This window comes from Micromesistius poutassou (genome assembly GCF_964030765.1).
Source record: "Micromesistius poutassou genome assembly, chromosome: 24".
Lineage (NCBI taxonomy): Eukaryota > Metazoa > Chordata > Actinopteri > Gadiformes > Gadidae > Micromesistius > Micromesistius poutassou.
The window spans coordinates 4,487,976-4,512,098 of NC_140294.1; the positions used below are offsets into that span (position 1 = coordinate 4,487,976).

General features: G+C 44.1%; 1 protein-coding gene across 4 annotated transcripts in view; it reads left to right on the forward strand.

The window, feature by feature from the left end:
- LOC311369659 (uncharacterized protein) overlaps positions 1 to 23,280 on the forward strand; it is a 41,010-nt gene extending 17,730 nt beyond the window's left edge. For 2 of the 4 annotated variants that reach the window (XM_084487875.1, XM_084487878.1), the window contains exons 3-41: positions 593 to 673; positions 941 to 1,006; positions 1,161 to 1,236; positions 3,059 to 3,201; positions 3,327 to 3,344; positions 3,459 to 3,665; positions 3,929 to 3,955; positions 4,056 to 4,118; positions 4,562 to 4,645; positions 5,191 to 5,241; positions 5,350 to 5,481; positions 5,837 to 5,890; positions 6,238 to 6,282; positions 6,399 to 6,476; positions 7,075 to 7,206; positions 7,420 to 7,482; positions 7,886 to 7,912; positions 8,193 to 8,291; positions 8,727 to 8,762; positions 10,386 to 10,472; positions 11,295 to 11,330; positions 11,415 to 11,474; positions 12,169 to 12,246; positions 12,542 to 12,577; positions 12,678 to 12,731; positions 13,222 to 13,293; positions 13,647 to 13,712; positions 13,856 to 13,886; positions 14,169 to 14,222; positions 14,793 to 14,827; positions 15,099 to 15,212; positions 16,263 to 16,410; positions 16,997 to 17,061; positions 17,553 to 17,681; positions 17,818 to 17,850; positions 18,864 to 19,781; positions 20,168 to 20,365; positions 20,471 to 20,577; positions 21,605 to 23,280. In XM_084487875.1, coding sequence (XP_084344001.1) covers positions 593 to 673; positions 941 to 1,006; positions 1,161 to 1,236; positions 3,059 to 3,201; positions 3,327 to 3,344; positions 3,459 to 3,665; positions 3,929 to 3,955; positions 4,056 to 4,118; positions 4,562 to 4,645; positions 5,191 to 5,241; positions 5,350 to 5,481; positions 5,837 to 5,890; positions 6,238 to 6,282; positions 6,399 to 6,476; positions 7,075 to 7,206; positions 7,420 to 7,482; positions 7,886 to 7,912; positions 8,193 to 8,291; positions 8,727 to 8,762; positions 10,386 to 10,472; positions 11,295 to 11,330; positions 11,415 to 11,474; positions 12,169 to 12,246; positions 12,542 to 12,577; positions 12,678 to 12,731; positions 13,222 to 13,293; positions 13,647 to 13,712; positions 13,856 to 13,886; positions 14,169 to 14,222; positions 14,793 to 14,827; positions 15,099 to 15,212; positions 16,263 to 16,410; positions 16,997 to 17,061; positions 17,553 to 17,681; positions 17,818 to 17,850; positions 18,864 to 19,781; positions 20,168 to 20,365; positions 20,471 to 20,577; positions 21,605 to 21,821 — 4,020 coding nt within the window. In that variant the 3' untranslated portion in view covers positions 21,822 to 23,280. The remainder of the gene's footprint in view (positions 1 to 592; positions 674 to 940; positions 1,007 to 1,160; positions 1,237 to 3,058; positions 3,202 to 3,326; positions 3,345 to 3,458; positions 3,666 to 3,928; positions 3,956 to 4,055; positions 4,119 to 4,561; positions 4,646 to 5,190; positions 5,242 to 5,349; positions 5,482 to 5,836; positions 5,891 to 6,237; positions 6,283 to 6,398; positions 6,477 to 7,074; positions 7,207 to 7,419; positions 7,483 to 7,885; positions 7,913 to 8,192; positions 8,292 to 8,726; positions 8,763 to 10,385; positions 10,473 to 11,294; positions 11,331 to 11,414; positions 11,475 to 12,168; positions 12,247 to 12,541; positions 12,578 to 12,677; positions 12,732 to 13,221; positions 13,294 to 13,646; positions 13,713 to 13,855; positions 13,887 to 14,168; positions 14,223 to 14,792; positions 14,828 to 15,098; positions 15,213 to 16,262; positions 16,411 to 16,996; positions 17,062 to 17,552; positions 17,682 to 17,817; positions 17,851 to 18,863; positions 19,782 to 20,167; positions 20,366 to 20,470; positions 20,578 to 21,604) is intronic. The other 2 variants (XM_084487876.1, XM_084487877.1) reach the window with 2 other exon arrangements.
- Positions 23,281 to 24,123: the final 843 nt, after the last annotated feature.

Below are 24,123 nucleotides of genomic sequence, written 5' to 3' on the forward strand. Positions count from 1 at the left end.
AATGTTTAACTCTCTCTCTCTCTCTCTCATGCTGCCTCACTCGCCCAATGTACAACTCTCTCTGATACGCTGCCTCACTCACCCACTGTATATCTCTCTATCTCTCTCTCCCTCTTTCTCTCTCTCTCTCTCACGCTGCCTCACTCACCCAATGTATCACTCTCTCTCTCTCTCTCTCTCTTTCTCACGCTGCCTCACTCACCCAATGTATCACTCTCTCTCACGCGGCCACCCCCGCTGACAGACTCACCTCTTCCTTCGGTATAAGACCCGTTGTGTAGCTTGTTGTCCATGGCCACCGTGCACCGCTTTACTAGGTTGTCCTAACAGCGTGTGTGCGTCAGCTAGGAACCTCTTCACAGAGCCCTGTAGGCCCCTGGAAGTACCGAGCTCATCATACTGAGCTGCACTGAGTCTCTTAAAACTGAACAACCCCTGGGACTAGTGATGTTTCTCTCTCTCTCTCTCTCTCTCTCTCTCTCTCTCTCTCTCTAAATGTCATCCCTGTCTATCTGTATTATATACTTTGTGTGTGTGTGTGTGTGTGTGTGTGTGTGTGTGTGTGTGTGTGTGTGTGTGTGTGTGTGTGTAGGGCTCCATGGTCCAGCTGAAGCTGGTGGGTAACCCCCAGGCAGCAGAGAGACTCTGTGATGATGAAGACGACTATGATGTGGTGAGTAACACCTCTTATATTATTATTATATTATAGTAGTTTTAGTAATAAGCAATACATTAATATATAAGATGTAAATATATGTCTATCTCACTCTACTTTTTCTCTCCTCCTAATGTGAAATAAATATAAATCCCAATCTCTTTCTCACTCTCTCTCTCCCTTGGTACCTCTACGTCTCTCTCTCTCTCTCTCTCTCTCTCTCTCTCTCTCTCTCTCTCTCTCTCTCTCTCTCTCTCCCTCTCTCTTCCTCTCTCTCTCTCCTAGGCCTCTGCCTCTGGTGACTATGGCAGTGGAGATGGCGAGAGGACAGAATCGGGTCGCACTGTTAAGGTAGAATAAGGAATAACACAATAACACTTAACTTAACACTTAATCGTTGACCCTTTGTTACCAACAGCCTTGGTGTATTTGCAGTGAATCCACTCATCTGCGAGGTCTGCTCTGCTCTCTACTCTCATGTCTTGTTCTATCATATTCCTGACAGACCACTCCCACGACGGTGCGGCCAGTTCCGGAACCGCCTCTGACCTCATCAAAAAGCGCCGCACACACCGAGACAAGTAAGGACCCTCCAGTGACCTGGGGAGCACCTCACATGGGGGTTCACCGAGTACTTTACCGTAGTTCAGGGGTCTGGAGCGAACAAGCAGCGACTAGATTCACTGGGAGATGCTTTCCCTCTCGGCTACAATAACACTGCGGTGGAGTTGTCATGAAAGGTGTTGATCGTGGAACTTGTGTGCACGTATGCACTGGCCTGGTCGTGAAAGTCTGTTATGTGGAGGGGATTTGACCAGACTTGAAATGGTATTCCAGAGCTCTGTCACAGACCAATTGAGCCGCTTTGAAGCTCTCTGGCTCCCCCTGGTGGCAGTTTGAAGTCTTGTTCAATTCAAACTTTAGAACAGCTTTAGAAATGGCTTCACTACACAGATTTAGGACGAGAAACTGCTTCATTACTTCTGGTATCAAGCCATGGTGTGGATTATTTTCTGGGTTACATTTAGGGAACTTTCAAATTCTTGCAAGATAGACAATTCATTCATCATTTAAGGAGGAGGCTGAGAAGTCTTGTCAGGACAAGGTTTTGTTAAGAGGTCCAATTAGGAGGACATATTGGTAGGATTAGTCTTGTTAAGAGGTCCAATTAGGAGAACATCTAAGTAGGATGAGTCTCGTTAAGAGGTCTAATAAGGAGGACATCTTAGTACGATGATATTATCGTTATACTCTCCTTCATAAGGTCTCCTTCAGAGGTCTCATTAGGACAAGGTCTTGCTATAAATAAAGACATGGTCTCGTTAAGACTTTTCGTTAGGACAAGGTCACGTTAAGACTTTTCATTAGGGCAAGGTCCTCTTAAAACTTCTCGTTAGGACAAGGTCTCATTCAGACTTTTCGTTAGGATAAGGTCTCGTTAAGGCTTTGTTAGGACAAGGTCTCGTTAAGACTTTTCCTTAGGACAAGGTCTCGTTAAGGGTGGTCCATCCCAAGGTTTTACATTACGTTACTGTCTGTGTGTGATCATAGGCGATCGCAACCACCAGACCTCAGTCCAACATGGGCCTGGAACCCCTGGCCTCCCAGGTAAGACGGCCCCCCTGGGGATCCCTCCCTCCACCTGGCCTTGGCTGGATTGGCTTTTGCGTGGGGATGCCGAGCTCTGATTGGGTTGTTGCCCTGGTGGTGGTGGTGTTGTTGGGGTTGGTGGGGGTGGTGGTGGTGGTGGTGGTGGTGGGTGGCTGGGTGGGTCAGAGTGTTTCCCAGGGAGGGCAGGCTGAGGGTGGGGAAGCTGGGGTGGTTGAGTGGGCCCTGGATCTGGTGGTGGTGGCTTGGTTTGGATTGTTGTGGCATTATCTTAAGGTAAGGGTTCTGTGGTTGTTGGCCAGCTGCAGATATATTAGTTATCAGTTATTTCACCATCTAGGTATGTTTTGAAAAATCTCCACTTAAAAAAAAAAAAAAAAGCTTCACTTTACTTGAGTAAATATTGATTTACTCCATAATCTAAACCCATCAATCCATGTAAAACTATCGAAACATGTGGTTTAAAGAGATCATTATATAAAAATGGCTATATTTTCCAACATTTCTGTGTTTTTTTTAATCCCACAATGTCATTGTGGGAGTCTTACCCTAATTCAATTTTTTAACATATTTTATTCTCATAATAGATGGTTTAGTTCAAAGTGTACATTTGTAAGTTTTATAAAAAAATTCAGATTGATTAATAAATGAGATTAGATTTTTTAAATATAATTGTTTTCATCATTTATTTATTTTCAAAATGTATTTGATTTTGATGATGTCGCTTGGTGCATTTTTTAATGTTAAATATTCATCTTTTTCATTTTGTCTCTTCCCTCGAACCCTGCTACCCAGGCCCAGCAGGGGATAAAGGTCAGAAGGGCAGCCAGGGAGACAAAGGTACCACTGGGGACCGGGGCCCCGCGGGGCCCAAGGGAGACTCTGGCCCCGGCTCCTCCGAGGGCTCCAGCTCCCAGGCCGGGGGCCGAGGAGATAAGGTAGGAGGACACTAGCAAGGCTGTAGCACATAGCATGTTGCATTGGTAATAATGTGAATGAAATATGAGTATTGTGCTGAAATTCAAACCTCATTAATATCATTTGTGTTTGTATCTCATTTTAGGGGGACAAAGGCTCAAAGGTACTTGCACTTTAACATTAACATTTACCAGATATTTCCTATACAAAATCGACAGCATAAATCAGAGAATAATAAATAAACTGACATTATTATTGTTATGTTTTCTCCGCTCAGGGAAGTTCTGGAATCGGTTACCCCGGTAACAAGGGTGACCGCGGCCCCGCTGGGCCGGCAGGACCGGCCGGACCCCCGGGGCCCGCTGCCCAGGTGGTGCGGCTGGGAGACGGATCGGTGGTCCAACAGGTGGCCGGACCCCCGGGACCGAGGGGGCCCCTGGGGCTGCAGGGCACCACAGGACCCAAGGGGTCCGATGGAGAGCCTGTGAGTACAGGAATAAATGCACTTTATTAAGAGCACTTTCTGGACAGATTAACTGATATGCAGTATTTCAAACAAAACATACATTTTATATAAACAGGTGAACAGATTTTTACATTTGAGAGAAGGATTAAAACAAAAAGATAAAACACACTACTAAACAAAAATGGGTTCTTTCAAGATTAAGTTTTAAAAATATTGTGCTTCTGTTTCAAATTGAACTTTATTTTATTTTATTTATTTACGACTGCATTCACCTCCTTCAGGGTGATCCAGGAGAGGACGGGAAAGTTGTAAGTTATTGATTTATTTATATGTATTTAAACCCATTTCTAGCATCACGGTACTGTTTCCATGATGTTGTTGAGGTCACTGTGTTGTTGTGGTCTACAGGGACCTGCTGGGCCCCGCGGCCTCCAGGGGACGTCTGGAACCCAGGGGCCCAGAGGAGAGAAGGTACCGCAGCCGTCACACGGATTAGAATATGTTGTATTAGATTGGATTAGATTAGATACAATTAGATTAGATAGAATAGATTATATTCAATTAGACTACATTAGATTAGATTAGACTACATTAGATTAGTTTAGATTCGATTAGATTAGACTATATTAGATTATATTAGACTACATTAAATTATATTAGACTACATTAGATTAGATTAGATTAGATTAACTCTGATCAGATAAGAGTAGATCGGACCAGAATATATTAGATTGTGTCAGATTGGATTAGATAACGTTAGATTAGATTGGAATACATTGTCTTGGGTTGGATTAGACTGCATCAGATTGGATTCGATTAGTACGGATTTGATTTGATTTAATTAATAACCATACATGAATTGATGTATTCATGAGAAAAGAGTGATAGCAGGATGAGTCTTTGTTTTCCTGTAGGGGGACTGTGGAGAGGCCAACCCAGGACCCAGGGGCCCCCCGGGGCCACCCGGACCCCCGGGCCCCGGGTCTGCAGACCACCCGGTACGTGTGCTATTCACAGGGCCTGAAGGTTTCACATTCACCGCTGCAGCCCAGCTAGAGCCTCAGTGTATCCGTAGCTGTGCAGGATCTAGTGTAACAGCTTCCAGATCCTCACCTAATGACAACAAAGTTTGGACTACTTTAAGACCATGGAACCTTTGTAAGATAAGATAAGATAAAACTTTATTACTCCCCTAGAGGGGAAATTCCTGTGTTATAGCAGAGCAGCAGTGGAGACACAGGATATAATACAATACAATAAAAATACAAAGTAGTGCTAAGGAAACAAAAATAGATGCTAAAGTAAATGCTAAAGTAAGGACAAACAGACAAACGCAAACAGTATAAACAGTATAAATTATATAGTCTCCCAGTGCCAGTACTTTGTGAAATTTTGTAAGGTTTTGTTATTTCTAGTGTCACATCTAATCATGACATCTCGGGTCAAGTCAAATATCAGTCTGGACCATCTAGAGGCTTTCAGAGACTTTATTTACAAAAACGTGGCTTAGTAAATGTATAACCGTCATCTTTTTACTGTTCAGACGTATGTTGACATGGAAGGTTCCGGGTACCCCGACGTGGAGAAAATGCAGGTATGTTGATCATCAAAACAATCTGTAACATAGTGTTCAAAATGGACATCAAGAAATAAATAAGAAAGGATGGTGTTGAGTTACATGGTCCATGTTGGGTCCTACCAGGGTCTACGTGGTCTACCCGGACCACCGGGGCCCCCTGGACCTCCCGGGGTATCGGTGGCGATGGGGGCCAATGGGCCGGTTGCGTTCGGACCCCCAGGACCCCCAGGCAGCGACGGAGCTCCGGGTGTACCTGTGAGTTGACGCATCTCTTTTTATTTTTCTTAATTCAAACAACGTTTATAACAATTTAGGCCTTAAGTAGTTATGGCACAAAATGTTTATCTCTGTTGAAGAATTGCAACAGAGCAGTTGTGCCATAATGTTGATGTTCTCATTAAATGAGGTAAAATTGAGACGGTAAATATATGTAAACATTGCAAAACCATCCTCTTATAGTTACAATACTGGTGGGATTTATCCATGATGCCTCTGATGTTATTAAATGAAAATCCTCACGAAACTCGCTGCGTCACAACATTGAGTTAACTGGCTGTCTAGTACGAACGGATCTCATTCCTTATCTGACGGAAACCTTCTGCTGTTCCAGGGGCCCCCTGGTCCCCCAGGACCCTCGGGCCGGGCTGGAGCCCCAGGAGGACAGGTGAGACCAGCCGCTGTTATGTTGTTATCCACACGTCTCAGAACCCCACTGCCCAGAACCAGTTGATTCAGGTTTCAAGCTAAAACCTTAGGAGCCATTTTGTAACCTGGCCCCGAATCAAGGCCAACTTTGTTAGTAAGTGAGTAAAGTTATTAAGTTTAGAGAGCCAAAGTCACAAAGTGCTTAACAAAAGTTTAATTGTTAGAATGGACTATTCCCACAAACAATTATACACAAAGAAACAAGCAATAAAACATAAGCAACAACAGACCTTAAAACTGGTGAAGGACGGTGGCATAACATCACCCCTATAACTTTGACCATCACTTCCTGTTCTATCCCAACAGGGAGATAGTGGAGAGCTCGGCCTCCCAGGGGGCTCTGGGCAGAAAGTAAGATTAGTTTCATTCACTAAATGATTTCCTTCATTTTTTTACACCGACTGAATCTTTTTAATGTTTTCCATGATATCTGACCTCGGTGGGTGTCTCTCTCTGACCTTCTCCAGCAGGAGTCGGTCGGCTCCAGCTTGTTTACCGGGCTTCTGTCTTACTTTACGCCTTCCTCGGGGTCTAGCCACGCGCAGGTATCAGGGGTCTCTGCTTCGGTGGCTTCTACGCCTAAATGCCCGCCAAAAAATGTCTGTCTCTTGCTAACAAAGCCTGCTGCTAAATGCTTGCTAGTTTTTCTTTTTCCTGTGTCGTTGCTTGGTAGTGGTTGCTAGGTTATGTCACGCACCCCATTTTGTTGTTCTTTTGATTAACCAGAGAAATGGATTTGTTACATTATTATTTTTCAGTAATTATCTTTTCTTTTGCGATTGTCTCATATGTCCACGAAAGATGAACCATTAATACAATATTATTAATGCCATCATTTTGTAATATCTACTGTATGGTTTCTCTGGAATTGTCCTGAATTGATTCAGAAACTCATCCTTCTTCAACATTAGTCCTGTTTCACATTTTCACTTCCTTTTCCTTTATCATCAACATTAAACGCAATTATTTTAGAATGTTACAAAATTAAAAAACTGCCCAAAAAATGTCTGACAAGCCACGCCACCTTCCCCTGTAACATGGCATGTACCAACACATGTACCAACACCACCATCGTCTTCCCCAGTATCTCCCCGCTCACTGACCCCTAACAGCTAATGCCCACACTCCCCCCGCTCCTCCTAGGGCACCCAGGGTAACCCGGGACTGGACGGCCAGCCTGGAGAGGGGGGGCTGGCTGGGCTGCCTGGGCCGATGGGACCTGTTGGACCGGCTGGACCACCCGGTCCTGCTGGGTCCCCCTGCGGTCTTGGCCAGGTGAGTACGACTCCCACACATACGCGAAGGACGGATCCATGGAGGATGGATGAATACATGAAGAGCTGGATAGATGTATGGCTGAACAGTCAGATCAGCAATTAGAAGGATGTCCAGTGTGGCTGGATAGGCACAGCCTCCACAGACGAGCTGATCAGTGATCAGTCCTTATAGACCGACCACTGAATTAACTCCTCCCTCCTCTTCCTGTAGGGCGCAGATGGAGGGTCTTCTTTCACCTGTCACCCAGGACAGCAGGGTCCAACTGGCCCAATGGTGAGAAGACACCAGGGACAGGCCAAGGGTCTTGTGCCGTGTTCCTATTGGTTCACTCTGCCCGATACACTGCGCTATTTGGGCCGTCACTATTTTGTATTGCCTTCCAAAATTTGAGTGTACAATTCAGGTTTGCTATATAGTGCAGAACTTAATACACATAATGCACATAATGCACTGTAAAAGAAGTGTAAAACGGATGTGCACTTATTTCCACAATGTATATCCCATGATGCATAGCGGTTTTCATCTTCATCTGAATCATTTTGTAGGTAGAGGGACATTGGTACCTCTTTGACTTCTGTACTTCATTAAAGAGATTGGGTCTTAAAAAAATTCTCCTGTATTATTTCTAGTGTTGTTTCTCTCTGTGAACTGATTGTCTACCATGTTGTGGTTTCAGGGTCCCGCTGGTATCGGTGGTCTGCCTGTAAGTAAAAAAGACCCTCAAAGCCAAAGGGATCTTCTCCATGTCTTCTGTTGTTTTGATTCATTGTTTTGATCCCTCCAAGAATGTTCATATTGCATCTCTTTTAATGTCCTTAGATTATAATAAAACATTGTTTTCCACTTCCTCCCCATTTCCTCTCTGTCCTACTCCCCTTCCATTCAAACTTCACCACTCCTCCTCTCCCCCTCTCAATCTATTCTCTCTCCTCCTCCTCCTACATCCTCCTCCTCATCTCCTCTCTCCTCTCCTCCTCTTCCAGGGGAGGGCTGGGTTCCCAGGGATCCCTGGAGATAAAGGTGCTGAGGGGTCCAGAGGTCGGGATGGGACTCCAGGCCTCGACGGTCCACCAGGCAGACTGGTAGGAGACACACAGATGTTTATGGATTACATTCGGTCCTTTAACAGACCCTTCATTCAAAAGAGACTTGTGAGGCTGAGAACAATCAAATCAAGCTATCCAACTGGAGTGGCAACAAAAAATGTAATACACATAGTTTGCAGTTAAAAAAAAGTCCAAAGTAGCCATAAGAATCAGAAATAAAAGGTTGGTAATTGTTATACGTTTGGCTGCTTGCCGTCGCTTCGTTACGTTGGCTTCGTTGTGTCGTTATTGTGTTAAACCAGCCAATAGCACTCCAGGGGGAAAAGCCAGCTTGGTGATTGGCTCCCACAAAAGTGAAGCAGAAAGAAATGTATTGCTCCTCTCCAGGGGGCTCTCCAACAGGCAGGGGGTACCCAGTCTAACATAACGCATCATTTTTTGATAATGAACTTCTCTTTGTTTTTCCTCCAGGGCGATAAGGGAGAGAGTGGAGAAAGAGGAGAAAGGGTTGGTTTGACAAACTTTACTACATACTATTTTGGTAACTGATGAAGAACGCGACCATCCATTTAGTTAACCTCAAAAGGCCAGACCGACCGGATGTCAAAGTCTTCTTAATTTAGAACCTTATGAGCTTACATTTAGAAACTTAGAAGTGTATCAGTCAGCAAGCTCCTGCGACCCCATATATAGATACACACATATATATAAATATATATATATATATATATATGTGTGTGTGTGTGTATCAGTGGAGGCTTCTCCAGTGAGGAGAGGGAGGAAAATCCTCCTTAACATTGTTGAGAATAAAAAGTGTAGATCACCCAGACTACTGTAATGAATTAATGCCCTTAAATATGACTACTTTAATACCTTTGTATATGTAATGTTTTTAATGTTTTAAAGGGATCTCAGTTCGCTTATATTGGCGTTTCCACCAACAAAAGTCTGCCGAAATAAACAAGCCTATCTATTTTTCGACAGTCCGTTGGGTTACCAAGCCGTCTGAAAGGGTGGCGAAAACATGGAGCTACACACGCCGTTATTCTGAAATCACTTAAAAAATATCCTGTTTGGTATGACCAGGTCACTGATATCTTTGCAACACAAACAGCGAGGAGGATTGACTTGATCTATAAATGAAGTCCCTCAATCTTATTTGGCTTAACACCATGACCAACATTCTGAAACATCTATTAACATCCACATTTGCCTCAAGCAATGTTAGGCTTACAGCCCATGTCAATAGTTGTGAAATTATGTTCTTGTTGTTCTTTTAAAGTTTGTTACTCTGACCGTTCTGTTTGATATTGTGGAAAGGATGTTAGTGAATGATTCAGCATGATGAATTTTAAATGGCATCACTTTTGGTCTTAATTTTTCTTAAAACAATTGTAGCTGAAAATAAACATAGCCAAATTACAACCAATAGCTTCAGTCATTGAGGGCAAAAATAGGCCCAGATTTTTTTATTTCAATTTTATTCACATAATTATCCCTCCCTGCTATTTTGTAGTTCACCAAAACACCCTGAAACAACTTCAGTCTCACATACTTCTGCCACCATACGCCACTAACAGGCCAATGGCAACCAAGCGCGCAGTCCTTCCTCCCTCACTTTAAAAACCACCAGCCGCCACTGGTGTGTATATATACAGTATATATTAACACGTGTAGATATACACACATGTGATATGTATATGTGGGTATATATATATATATGGGTCCTGACATTGGAACGTTGGGAAACGCTGTTTCAAATTTACATTTACATTTAAGGCATTTAGCAGACGCTTTTATTCAAAGCGACTTACAGCAGTTAATACACACCAACGGCCAATAAACCACGCAGGGCGACAGCCAGCTCGTCAGGAGCAGTCAGGGTGACGTGTCTTGCTCAGGGACACCTCGACACGCTAGGAGGAGCGGAGATCGAACTAGCAACCTTCCGGTTACGAGCCAATCCGCTCTACCTCCTGAACTAAGCAGACCTGACCAAATGTTCATAATGCTTAAGATAAAAGTATTTCCATTCCCATTGGCTTCCTCTATGTTTTTTCTGTCTAACATCCACCACCACATTAGAGAGATGACATGTTGGACTTCCTGTCTTGGTACCTTGTGACACAGGGTCTCCCAGGGAGAGAGGGAGGGCCCCCTGGACCTCCGGGCGCCCCCGGGGCCCCAGGACAGATCCTCTACCAGCCCTCCAGTGACGTGAGTAGTGCGTTGAGAGACCCTCAGACAGCGAGGAGCTGTTGGTTCAACTTGACAAAGATTGGTCTGAACTCAATCTCACTCACTCACTCCCTCACCCACTCACTCTCACTCCCTCACTCACCCTCACTCATTCACTCTCACTCATTCACTCACCTAATCTCTCTCTCTCTCTCTCTCTCTGTTCCTCACCCACCCTCACTCTCACTCACTCACTCACTCTCACTCAACCCCTCATTCAATCTCTCATTGAGAGATTGAACCCACCCACATATTCACTCACCTATTCTTCCTCACTCACTCACCCACTCCTACATCCACTCACTCTTCAACTCAATCATTACCTTACTTTACCATAAATCCACTCAATCACTCACTCAGTAATCCATTCACTCACTCATAATTGAATGCTAACTTGCATGTTGTTACCTGCTCACTAACTGGCCTAACTTTCTCCCGCCGTAGTATAACGACATATTTGGGAACGAAGACGATGAGGTGAGCGAGCACCCACTCAGTGGTCCCATCATGTTTTAAAGACTGGTTCGGCTAGCCAAGTGTTTTGGTGTGAAAGCACATTTAAATATATATTTCACTTGTAATGTAAAATCCATTGAAATCATGGAGAATTACATCACACTCACATTTTGTTCTGGATGCATTTGTTCTTGAATAATGAGGACTTTTTTTCTGATAGATTATAATGTTTCTCTTGTTTAAATGAGGACTTGTGAGATGTTTCGTAACAGTTCATAATGTTCCTCTTGAATAATGAGGTTTTGTGAGATGATTCCTAACAGTTCATGTGTTCTTCTTGTTTAGGGAGGAGCCGGTTACCCAGGGCGACCAGGATTCCCGGTACGTGTCGCCATCTCCTCCCAGTCACAGAAATATCGGAAAACATTTTTGTATTTTTAAAGCATGTGATGTTTTTCACTTCAGGGGCCGATCGGACCCAAGGGGGACCCCGGACTGCCAGGGATCCCGGGAGAGGCGGCCAAGGTAGGCTCCTGAACTCATGGTGGTGCTCTGTTTCTGTGCAGGGCGGATCACGTTCTATAGCTTCATCTTTTTTTACAAAAAAAAAAAGTACTTAGTTGTGTAGCATCTTATCCTAGCTATCTGTGTTGTATACAGGGAATGGGTTAACCTAGAGATTGTTAGTGCTTTGCACTTGATTCTATGAACATCCTTACTGTACCGACAGCCATGTATTATTGTTTCTCGCTTCTGACAAATGTACTTATCTTAAATCGCTTTGGATAAAAGCGTCTGCTAAACGCCCTAAATGTAAATGTAAATGTTTGAGTGTTTTTCTAACATGTTTGGAGGAAATTAGAAGTCAACTTTCTCCTTGGTGAAAAGGCTGGCTAACCTAGCTGTTAATAAATCTATTCTCAGATCAGTTTTAGTGCTCAGCAATTTCTTAAGATTCAACATTTTGTGTGTAACGTCTTGTGATTTATTTATCATCTCCTTTTACCTTCCCTTTCTGTGGGAAGAAAACGCTTTTATACGACTTTATCTGCATTGCATTTATTTAACTTTTATTTTTTGCCAGGCACTGAAGTCTGAGTAAACTCATTATCACGTCAAAATAATTAACTAATAATACAAAAAAAGTCAAACAAAGGCCTTTAAACACTGACCCACTGTGACGGTGTCTGATGAGTGATGTGTGTGTTCTGTTGTCCAGGGAGACAAGGGAGAGCCAGGGATCATCAGAGATCGTGACGGAAACGCCATCTATCTGGGAGGGCTGTCCGGAGCCCCGGTACGTGGCTGTGTGCTTCAGTGACTGACCGGCTCTTCTTTGGTCATCCATCAATTTAAAGCTGTACTAAAACGGTTCAACAGTGAAAAAGAAAATGCAACATGCCTGTGTGTACTGATATGTCAACACATTGACACGAGTTTTGGTTGTTTTGTCGTTTTAAAGGATTGAATCTGCATTTAGGCATAATCAATTGTATGTATCACCATGAATATTGAATATGAATCACATAGATATAGAAAAATATATTAATGCTTCTGATTCATTAACATTACTAATGAATTTGTTTCATTAGGGGGGTCCGGGACGCCCTGGCCCTGTGGGACCACCAGTGAGTATAACGCCACCTTAACGTATCAAACACTGTGTTCACATTCATCTACAGTGGGTGACTTCAAACAGAGAATACTCACATGTTCCTTCCCTCCAAGGGTTCGTACGGTCCTTCTGGTCCCAAGGGAGACATCGGGTTTCCTGGCAGACCGGTCAGTTGGGTCCTCTTCATCCTCCTCATCCTCTTCATCCTCTGTATCCGTCTGTACTGTAAAACAGAGATCTGAAACATGTTCAGAGGCTTTAAAGCCAATGTGGATGCAGTTGATACAGAGAATATTTAGAAAAATAGAAAGAGGCCGAAATAACCACAGTATGTCGTTCACTGGTAACGTATTGTTGAGATTGGTTAGAGGTGACAGTATCATCTGGTTTAGGCCAGCCTGCACACAGACCTGTGTTGTCTTGTAGTCCACATCCTCCAGCGCAGCATTCAGTAGCAGAAGAGTAGAGAAGCAGCAGAGAAAACCAGTGTACAAGAAAATAGATGTATCAGAAACAAATTATATTTTAACAGCAGCAAAAAATATATATATATTATATGAACTGTTATTGGAATGAATGCAATTACTTTTACTGTTCTTAAGTGTTTTCTGTTTGTTGGTTGTAGTTTTCAAACGAGGTGTGTTTGTTTTACGGCAGGGTCGACCTGGCCTAAACGGAGCCAAGGGACCGAAGGGCGACTCTGCGTCTGGCCCTGGCTCAGGATACCCGGTCAGAAACCCAGAACCCTAACGTCTGAGCTTTACAACTCTCACAATACAGCCGGGAAATAGATTAGGATTTAGCCAATTAGCAAATTGGATTCCTTAATTATCTTCCTTAATTAAGGCATTGCTTAATTGTCCTTATGTCACTTTTTTATCAGCTCAACACTTAAAGCATCATTCACAAATCAAGCTGACTTGTTGATTGATTCTTTGATTTGAGAACACAGGAATGTGCAGATGTTGGCTGCTTTAGCGTTAGCAAAGCCCTAAGCTAGTTCTCCATGTGCAACGTCTCATTTAGACAATGATTATCCAGCGTCCAATCACTTTTATCAACAATACCCTTTGCTTTTATAGGGCCCCCCAGGGCCACCAGGGCCCCCTGGTCAACCGGGAGGCAGCGGCTCCCCGGACAGATTTAGTGTGAGTATCATTAAGCTAGGGCCTCACAGAACGACACATGGAGCCGAGCATGAACAGAAACCACGAGGAATGCATCAATACATGAGGGTTACCTTCTAATAACTAAATAACCTTTAGATAAATGACTTGTCTTGTCGTTACAGGGTTATGACGACTCCTCAAGATATCATTACGGTAATACCCTTTTTATACCCATTTTTATTTTGTACAATAATCGTTCTTTCTTCCGTTATTTGATCTAATATAAGTTTTAATTTTTTCTTTCTTTAATAGCTAGTGGGCAGCAGTTTATTATATTTCTGTTTATCTTAAGCACGAGTTCTCCCTTTTGAGGAAAAAACAGTCATGTTTTCTACGTGGGATTTGACTCATTTTGACGGCACAACATTATCCACAGTATCTTCATTGTACGAGACTAGAGACACTTTTGTGTAAACACTTCTTGTTGCCCCACAGCTACAAAGGGAGACAAGGGGGATCGTGGGACCCCTGGAATCCCTGGGGTGCCAGGTAAAGCCCTGCCCTCTGCTCAAATCCAGCACTCATACACCTTTTACTATTTGACCAGTTAGTCATTCAGTCAATGGTTTGGACACATGTCTGAGCAGTGAAGCAGGTGAGGCATCTGGGTGTTAAGGGTGAGGCATCTGGGTGTTAGGGGTGAGGCATCTGGGTGTTAGGGGTGAGGCATCTGGATGTTAGAGGTGAGGCATCTGGATGTTAGGGGTGAGACATCTGGATGTTAGGGGTGAGGCATCTGGATGTTAGGGGTGAGGCATCTGGGTGTCAGTGTTATCTTATCTAGGATGACTGCAGGAAGTCTGCAGGTGTTGGGTGTTACACCCAGTACTGCCCCCAATCTGTAAAGGGAAACATACCAGCACAATATCTGGGTTGTCACCTAAAGGAATGGAGTGTAGTGGCATTCAAATAATATTTATCAGGGCACAGGTGTTGTTCAGGTGTTATTTACAAAGTTCTGATCACACCATTTTGTGGAGTTTCGCTGTCCAGAATCTTGTTATATTATAAAGATATTGTTGGTGAAACAATGATCTAAAAATGAACTTTCTGTTCCAGGTTTGAACTCCGACTTTGACATCTACACCTTCAAGGTAAGCAAAATCCATCAAATCCATTATTCAAAAAGAGGCTCATAAAAACAGTTCTGGTTTGAATTTTTTTGTGAACTAAATGAAAAGCAACAAGTGATTTAAATTCATATGACGATAATATTATAATTCCAGATTTAAATCATTAGATTGTTTCTGTCTACTCACAGAATAGACAGAATGTGTTAAGAACACTGAGCTAAATCACTTCTTAAATCCTACATTCTCATTTGTACATCCTGCCAAACCTTTCCTACTTCCTGTCTCCTGGCAGAATGAGATGAAGGGCGAGCGCGGCAGTGAGGGAGTGAAGGGGGTAAAGGGAGAGCCGGGCGGTGGGCACTATGACCCGCGTTATGGCACCGCTGGAGGGGCCCCTGGACCCCCGGTACGCCCTGACAACACCCACACTGTGATACATCACCCATTCATCAGTTAACATTACCACAGGTCCATACTATGATACATCACCCATTCTTCAGTCAACATTACAACACCCACACTGTGATACATCACCCATTCTTCAGTCAACATTACAACACCCACACTGTGATACATCACCCATTCATCAGTAAACATTACAACACCCATACTGTGATACATCACCCATTCATCAGTAAACATTACAACACCCACACTGTGATACATCACCCATTCATCAGTAAACATTACAACACCCACACTGTGATACATCACCCATTCATCAGTCAACATTACAACACCCACACTGTGATACATCACTCATTCATCAGTCAACATTACAACACCCATACTGTGATACATCACCCATTCATCGGTTAACAACAATTAACAAGGGGATTATTGATACAAAATTGATACTTTAACCATACTTGTAATATACTATATAATAATAATAATATCATATAAATACTTTAACAATACTTAACAGATATTACTGATTCATTACCAATACTTTCACACTACTCACCGTAAAATCAGACACTTTCCCAATACTCACCAATATCACCAATACTGTAACAATACTTTAACAATACTCACCGATACATCACCAATACAGTAACAATACTTTAATACTTACCGATACATTACAGATATTACTGATTCATTACGATACTTTCACAATACTCACCGTAAAATCACAGATACTTTCACAATACTCTCCGATATATCACCAATACTGTAACAATACTTTAACAATACTCACCCATACTGTACCAATACTTACGATACATCACCAATACTGTAACAATACTTACGATACATCACCAATACTGTAACAATACTTACCGATACATCACCAATACTGTAATAATACTTACCGATATATCACCACCAGTACTGTACCAATATTCACCAATACTGTAACAATAATGTAACCATACTTGTTGTGGCAGATTGTGATTCTTCCAGCATGCGTATGAACACTTTATTTTAACACTTGTGTATTCCTATGAAGGGTGAATCTGTGGTGGGGCCGCCGGGGCCCCAGGGCCCGCCTGGTGCCCCAGGAAGAGGTTACGAAGGGCGGCAAGGGACCCCAGGGCCCCCAGGAGCCCCTGGACCCCCCGGTGCATCCCTACCTGGAGCGTACAGGGGGTCTCAGAGTGAGTTAACACCACCAGGGGTCTGCTGGGTGGGGGGGTTAAGGTGGTGTCCTTGTCCTTCCAATCCAATATGACTTGGTTGTGGTCAGGTGTCTAGGCAAACATATACATATTAAGAAAATATGCAATATTGAAAAGATTCTAACAATTAAAGATAATGTCCCTATAAAAAAAGAAAAGTATCGTAAAATACACAAGAGTACAAGATCGAACCACCTTTGCATGCATGGGTTCGGATCCCATCCTCATCGCCAATTAATATTTTGTTTGATATTTTTGTTGAGACGATGATATCCATTTGAACTCTGATTTACTAGCACCAGAACGATGTTACAAGTTATACTCAACAGGCACCATAAAGTGCCCCCTAAGGCATGGGAATACCAATGCAACTGTCCATTGCATACATAACAATAACCCTAGTCACATGTTGGGGTTATTGTTAGTATTTATTATCAGTCATGTGTTTAGAGGTACCAGTGTACCCTGTACCAGTGGTACCTGTCCAAGTCCACTAGTCACCATCATTCACTACATTCCCATCCACTGTCTGATGTTTGGCTCTTCTTGACCTTTGACCCCTCAGTGATCAGTATTCCAGGACCCCCGGGGCCCCCCGGAATGCCCGGAACACCCGGACCATCCTCAGGGGTGAGTGAGATGTGAAGCCGTCTGTCTGTTCAACAGACGCCACATTAAAATCAGGGTCACATAACTGATGCAGGCTGTTCCTACGGATGCAGATCCGTAGGAACAGGTGGACGTTGGGCTCCCTGCTCCAGGATGCAGTCACGTAGCTTGCAGACGTTGGGGATCGAACCCACACCCTTTCGGCTGAGAATAGTACACCCCGACAATGTCCTGCGCTCTTGGCTATACGCAGGGTCCACTCTCTGTCCATTGGGAAATTCAGACCTCTGAAATTCTTAACTTGACCCAACATATTAATAATGTTAACATATTTTGACATTTGTCATGATATTCTTTAGGAATCGAGCAGTTTCTCTTTTGTTCAATGTCTGGAATTTGCTTTGAAAAATTCCCGGACATTACCGAAACTCACTGACCCCTTGGATCTGTGTGTGTGTACGCACCTGTGTGTGTGTGTGTGTGTGTGTGTGTGTGCGTTTTTGTGTGTGTAGGTGATGGTGCTGCGCTCCTTCGACACCATGCGGTCCACGGCCAGGCGGCAGGCGGAGGGCACCCTGGTCTACCTGCTGGACCAGACAGACCTCTACCTGAGGGTACAAGACGGGGTCCGCCAAGTCCAGGTACCAGAGCCCCCCTATCTGACCTGAACACTGACTAACGGCAAACGCACTAATAATGGAGAAAATATGGAATACGGAAAAGATATTTCAAAACTGTTTACATGATAGTTGAAATGTGTTTGTTTGTTTTCTGTAGCTTGGGGGCTACATCGCTCTGCCCAACGACGACGTGAGTCTCTGTCTTTGCTTTTTATTTGCCTGCTGTAAGATGTATTAAAGCTAGAGTAGGCAATTTATTTTAGAAGATTTTTTTGTTGTATTTGTACAAAGGGTTAGATCTCTTTACATCTCCACAGTGTTCAATAAATCAAATGCTCTTAACAAAGAAAAAACAAAAACTGCTTATGTCACTGCCTGTGAAAACCTCTTCCTTTCAAAGTCCTCTTAAATAAATGTTAACCACCGTTCTCTGGTCTTAAAGTGTAATTCCGGCGAAAATTGAACTCAGGGTCTTTTTGGCATGAAGACCCATAAAATAAGCCCTCAAGACATTTTTTTTGGTTGATAATCGAGTATAGAGCTTGCCCCAAGTTGCCCAGAGCAATGTAACAGCCCAAATGGCTTCCATGTTATTGGCTAGGGGCACAGCGAACGCTTCCAAATCATAATTTTTTAACCACTAATATTACTCAAAATAGCACAAAACCTCTGCAGTAGCATGACTAGGGTTCCTAGTCTGGCTGTTTTCAATTTGTTTTCAATTTGTTGGCGCCTCTATTATATTATTTACGGTAGCCGGTAATCGACTTATGTGGACTTCCTGGAAACATGGAACTTGGAAAACAGTCTTTTTTAATAAACTCTTGCTATGCTAACTAAGTTGTTGATGCTTCTTTTTATGTGCAGGGACCCTAGTCATGCTACTGCAGAGGTTTGGTACTATTTTGACCAATATTAGTGGTTAAAAAATTACGATTCGCTGTGCCCCTAGCCAATAACATGGAAGCCATTTGGGCTGTTACATTGCTCCGGGCAACTTGGGGCAAGCTCTATACTCGATTATAAACGAAAAAATGTGTCTGGAGGGCTTATTTTATGGGTCTTCATGCCGAAAAAGACTGGGTTCAATTTTCGCCAGAAATACACTTAAATCCTTGCTATATTTATAAAGAATTAAGGTCTGCAATGTCAAAACCCAAATAAATCCATGTAACCCTACCGTCTGCACATCCCCGTCTCCAGGGCAACGAGGTGGCTGCAGTGGAGCCTCCACCGGTGGTCCACTACACTCCAGACCACCGCCATAGGGGCACTGGGACCACTGACAACCAGCAGGGACCCCCGGAGACTCAGCCTGAGTCTCAGTACCCCAGCTACCCGGAGCAGCATCCTGACCACCAACACCCCCGTCACCCGGACCACCAAAACCCCCATCACCCGGACCACAGGCAGCACCTGCAGCCGGAGCCTGAGTATCCCCCTCAACCAGACCACCGCCACCCCCCTCAACCGGACCACCACCACCCCCATCACCCAGACCACAGGCAGCCGGCGCAGCCAGACCACCACCACCCCGATAGCAGGCATTCATCCCAACCTGACCCCCATCACCCCGATCACAGGCACCCATCTCAACCTGACCCCCATCACCCCGATCACAGGCACCCATCTCAACCTGACCCCCATCACCCCGATCACAGGCACCCATCTCAACCTGACCCCCATCACCCCGATCACAGGCACCCATCTCAACCTGACCCCCATCACCCCGATCACAGGCACCCATCTCAACCTGACCCCCATCACCCCGATCACAGGCACCCATCTCAACCTGACCCCCATCACCCCGATCACAGTCACCCATCTCAACCTGACCCCCATCACCCCGATCACAGGCACCCATCTCAACCGGAGGGCCACCACCCGTCCCACCCAGACCCTCGGTACCCATCCCAGCCGGACCCGCGCTACCCGGCCCCCACCGATCCGCGCTACCCGAGCTTCTCTGACCGGCTCAACGTGCCCGACAGTCGGGTTTCGCTCCACCCAGCACTGGAGCACCCGGCGTACCCGGACGGCCGACATCCGGTCACCCCGCAGAGAAGGCCCAGCTCCCTGGAGCCCGTGGTTCCCAAACACCACCACACCTTTGGTCCCGGGGTGAGAGAGGAGCAGGGGGTTCAGGGATACTTTCTGTTCTGCTGATCTGTTGACAGCAAGGATTAGGTTTGAAGTCATCCGGGCTTGTTAACGTCAGCCTAGTATTTAGTACAGTATTATAAAGGAGTAAAGTATTACATAAGAACTTTTTCAAATATATAATAGTAGTACCCGTTTTTAATGATACAGCCTTGTTTTAAAATATCACTAGACATATTTTTGAAGAAATGTATTCTAATCCTAGGATTCTAATACATTGAATTATGCTGTAATGAACAGCCTCTAAATGGTGATTGCGATAATACGCATAATGAAACTGTAAACCTGTGATTTACATTACGCTAGAAGACGATCAGAGCCATAACGTCTTCCCCTCATGCACACAGCTTCACCTGATCGCCCTGAACAGCCCTCAGACAGGCGCCATGCGCGGCATCCGCGGGGCCGACTACCAGTGCTTCACCCAGGCCAGGGCCATCGGCATGAAGGGCACCTTCAGGGCCTTCCTCTCCTCCAAGCTCCAGGACCTGAACAGCATCGTCCGCAGGACCGACCGGGGCCGCCTGCCCATCGTCAACCTCAAGGTAGGCGCACCTCAGGGCTCTGTTGTGGGTCCCTTTTTGTTTCCCAGGAAAAGGTTATGAACCGTAACCGAAGCACGTGAACTGACGGTGTCTTTCCTGCTACAGGATGAGGTTCTGTTCGACAGCTGGGACGCAATCTTCAACGAGGGCAAGATGAAAGACGCGCCCATATACTCCTTCGATGGCAGGGACATCTTGACCGATGCAGCCTGGTCAGTGGTTCGCGATGCAACCCCGCAGTCACTCCTATCTTTGTCATATTCATTACATACGTACAACTAGGGGTACCAGACCACACACAAACACAAACCGTGGTGATAACAAAGTACAACTTCTTGTTGTGATTGTGACAGTACTTGAAAAGCAAACCACAGTTCTTACTTTTCTCTGACCAACAACCCGAACTTCCACATAGCAATTAACATCAAAATCCTAACCTCTTTAAATTAGTCTTATTCAATCTGGAATTTGAAATTACGCTGGGGGGAATCCTAGAGATTAGGCCTGGGCAATAAAACAATAAATTATCGTATTGTGATAGACTTTTGATCAACATCAATATAAAACATGTTCAATATATATCGATAAGAGACTGGACCGCCGAATCTAGCAGCTGGGTTTGTTACACAAACACGGTTCCATACTTATTTACAATATTTGAGTGTTCTTCAGTGTTGTATCGACATTGGAGTATTTATCAATGAATAACAGTGGCAGGTCATATTAAGTGTTAAACAGAAGTGTTTAAATCCAGCATGGTAATTCCTAGTCTTTTTAGGTCATTAAAATTATCAATAGTTATCGATATTGATCAATATGATCAAGTTATATTGTGATATGTCTTTCAGCCATATCGCCCAGGCCTACTATAGATATTTATGTTACTCATTGTTCTAATTATTTACTGCTGATGATACATATACTATCATCGGCCAACGTCAATAACAAAAAAGACAAGCGCAAAGCATGTTTCATAAACACTAACCCTAACCCTAACCTCCCACATCGTGAACAAAGTAAAACCACATTTGTAGTTAATTATTTTGGTGAATTGTCAGTAGAAATTCATTATGGGTCATCCATACACCAGGTGCCATCACTGTCAGTAGGTCATAAACCGTCATAAAAGCTATGTCAGCCTCCGGCAATCTTAATTCTGTTTTGAAATTCTAAAATTAAAACGTATATATTCAGGATGGCCGAGGCAAACTCTAACCCCACCCCCCTCCCCTCCCCCAGGCCGGAGAAGATGCTGTGGCACGGCTCCACCAGCGGGGGGCAGCGGAAGGTGGAGAGCTACTGCGAGACGTGGCGGTTGGGCGACGGGGGCCCGAGGGGCGAGGCCTCCCCGCTGGGCCGAGGGGAGGGGATACTCAGGGAGGAACCCAGAAGCTGCTCCAGCTCCTATGTGGTGCTGTGTGTGGAGAACAGCTATGTGGGCCAGGCCCGGAGATAGGCCACACACACATCGATACCAAACACTCAGACAGTATTACACACGGTCATGACACGCATGCAATCACACACACACGTGTGTGTGTGTGACATATACAACATATACAATAGGCATACACACACACACAGACATTAATAAAACCAAGTACACATACATGGACGTAGGATAGGTACAATAATACACAAAGTCATTCCATCGTGCACATGCGATCATACATACCCACATATAAACAATGCATACACACAAACCATACACAGTCATAATCCCTAAAAGTACACCGACAGACACACCAAATACACACATGCCATCAAATTTATGCAAGCATACACACAAATATACACTGTACAGAAACATGAACCATAACTTAATTCCTACATAGACACACAACACCAAAGCCATGTATGTACATATGCAAGAATGCCCATACAACATACACCCTCTCAAACACAATGCTCCCACACTTAAAAAACACACGATACACATTGCAAAATCATCTTAAAATGATTCAGAAGTTTCACACCATGCAGAAAGACACGACTCTCTTTACACAATAAGTGTGTATGTTTTGTACATATTAGGTTGTTTTTGTTTTGCTATCTTGTATGGTGCTATCCATTGAGAATAACCAGGAGTGTGAATTCACATTTTCATTTGTGTTCTTAGTTTTCATAAAAAATGTGTCTAACTCAAAAAAAACATATTGACATGAGCAACCATGGTCCACTTCAAGGGAGGTCTGCCTCGACGCTGTGTCCAGATGGTCAGATCATAAGCCTTACCCAGAGAACAACAGTTGGTGCTAGCTTGGCTTACTGCAGCTGAGTAAACAATAAAAGTCTGGACAACACACAAATAATCAGGTCAAATTATCTTCTTATGGGCCTTATTTACCAACAGCCCAGGACGAGTGGAAAGAGGAAGGGAAGATTTCTTGACAAGCAGTCCAAAGATGCTCTATGATTGCCTATATTTTTACTTTTAGATTATGGCAAATGTTTTTTGTATCATCTTTAAAAATCATTTATTTTGTGATTGTTATTTTATACACTGTTTATAATCTGTTGTAACCAATGGCACTTAAGAAAGAGTTCTGCTACGGCCTTAAAGATATTTTGAAATGTTTTAAGTAAAAAAAAAAGGGATATTTATTTTTGATTAACCCCTGTTTGTATGCAATATCAATCCACTAATGTTTTTAAAATTATCCTGCGTACAGCTTAAAAGGATAACTTTGAGATTATCAGACGCTATTTTCCCATCCTTCTGAGTCTAAGTGACAAATACAGACATCATTTGTGAAACTGGTCCAGCATTGAGCTGGGTCTGTTTGTTATCGTGTCTAACCAAGTCTCCTCAAAGAGATGTCTCGCTCTGAAACTCGCTGTTGCAGAAAATGCACAACCTCAACCAAAATCGTTTTGATAACACTAAGCTACTGGTTCTGGACGAGCGCTATTGCAGGCACGAGGGGGGGGGGGGGGGTTGGATCGCGGACGAGCGCTATTGCAGGCACGATTGTTGACGGGGGGGGCTGGGGGAGGGGGGTTGGATCGCGGACGAGCACTATTGCGGGCGCGATTGTTGACGGGGGGTGGGGTTGGCTCTTTCGGGGGGGCCACAGGGGGGGCCGGACTCGAGTTACGGGGGCACTGGCCCCCCCCCTAGAACCGCCACTGCCTCTCTCACTCAGGTGTCCACAGTTCTTCCTGAAACAACCCAACTCTCATGATATTTCAGAGTGAGACTTCTGCTTGAGCGAGACTTGAACAAAAACAGACCTGAACAAGCGAAAGGTAAATAAAAAAAAGGCACACTATATGAATCCTTTCCATAATTATCCACACTTTACAATTACAATCTGAGCACATCAAGGGAAATAACAAGCACTTTTGTCAGGTGCTATTGCCCCTAAGGGTTACATCGTCGCCACCTATGGCTGGAATGGCTGAAGCACTCTAGCGCAATGCTAGACCAACTGAAAAAATCCCAAAGTTATCCTTTCACACGAGCCCACTCAGGGCAGATTTCAGCAGGGATATCATTTGATAGTTCATTCAGCAGTGCCATACAGGAAAAGGCTGATATCAATTAAGCGACTAACGTTAACCTTGTTTGTCTGTGCACTGTACAAATTGCCTTGTCTGTTTCTTTTTGAATTGCAGTTGAAAAAATAAAATGTTAGCGGCAAGGTTGCTGCGGGCATGAGCAAAACGAGAACGTGGTCCACTTTGTCTTGTGGGTCGGTGATTCTGCAGACACTTTCAATCCACACAATGTACGATACATACAAAGACAGGTTAAG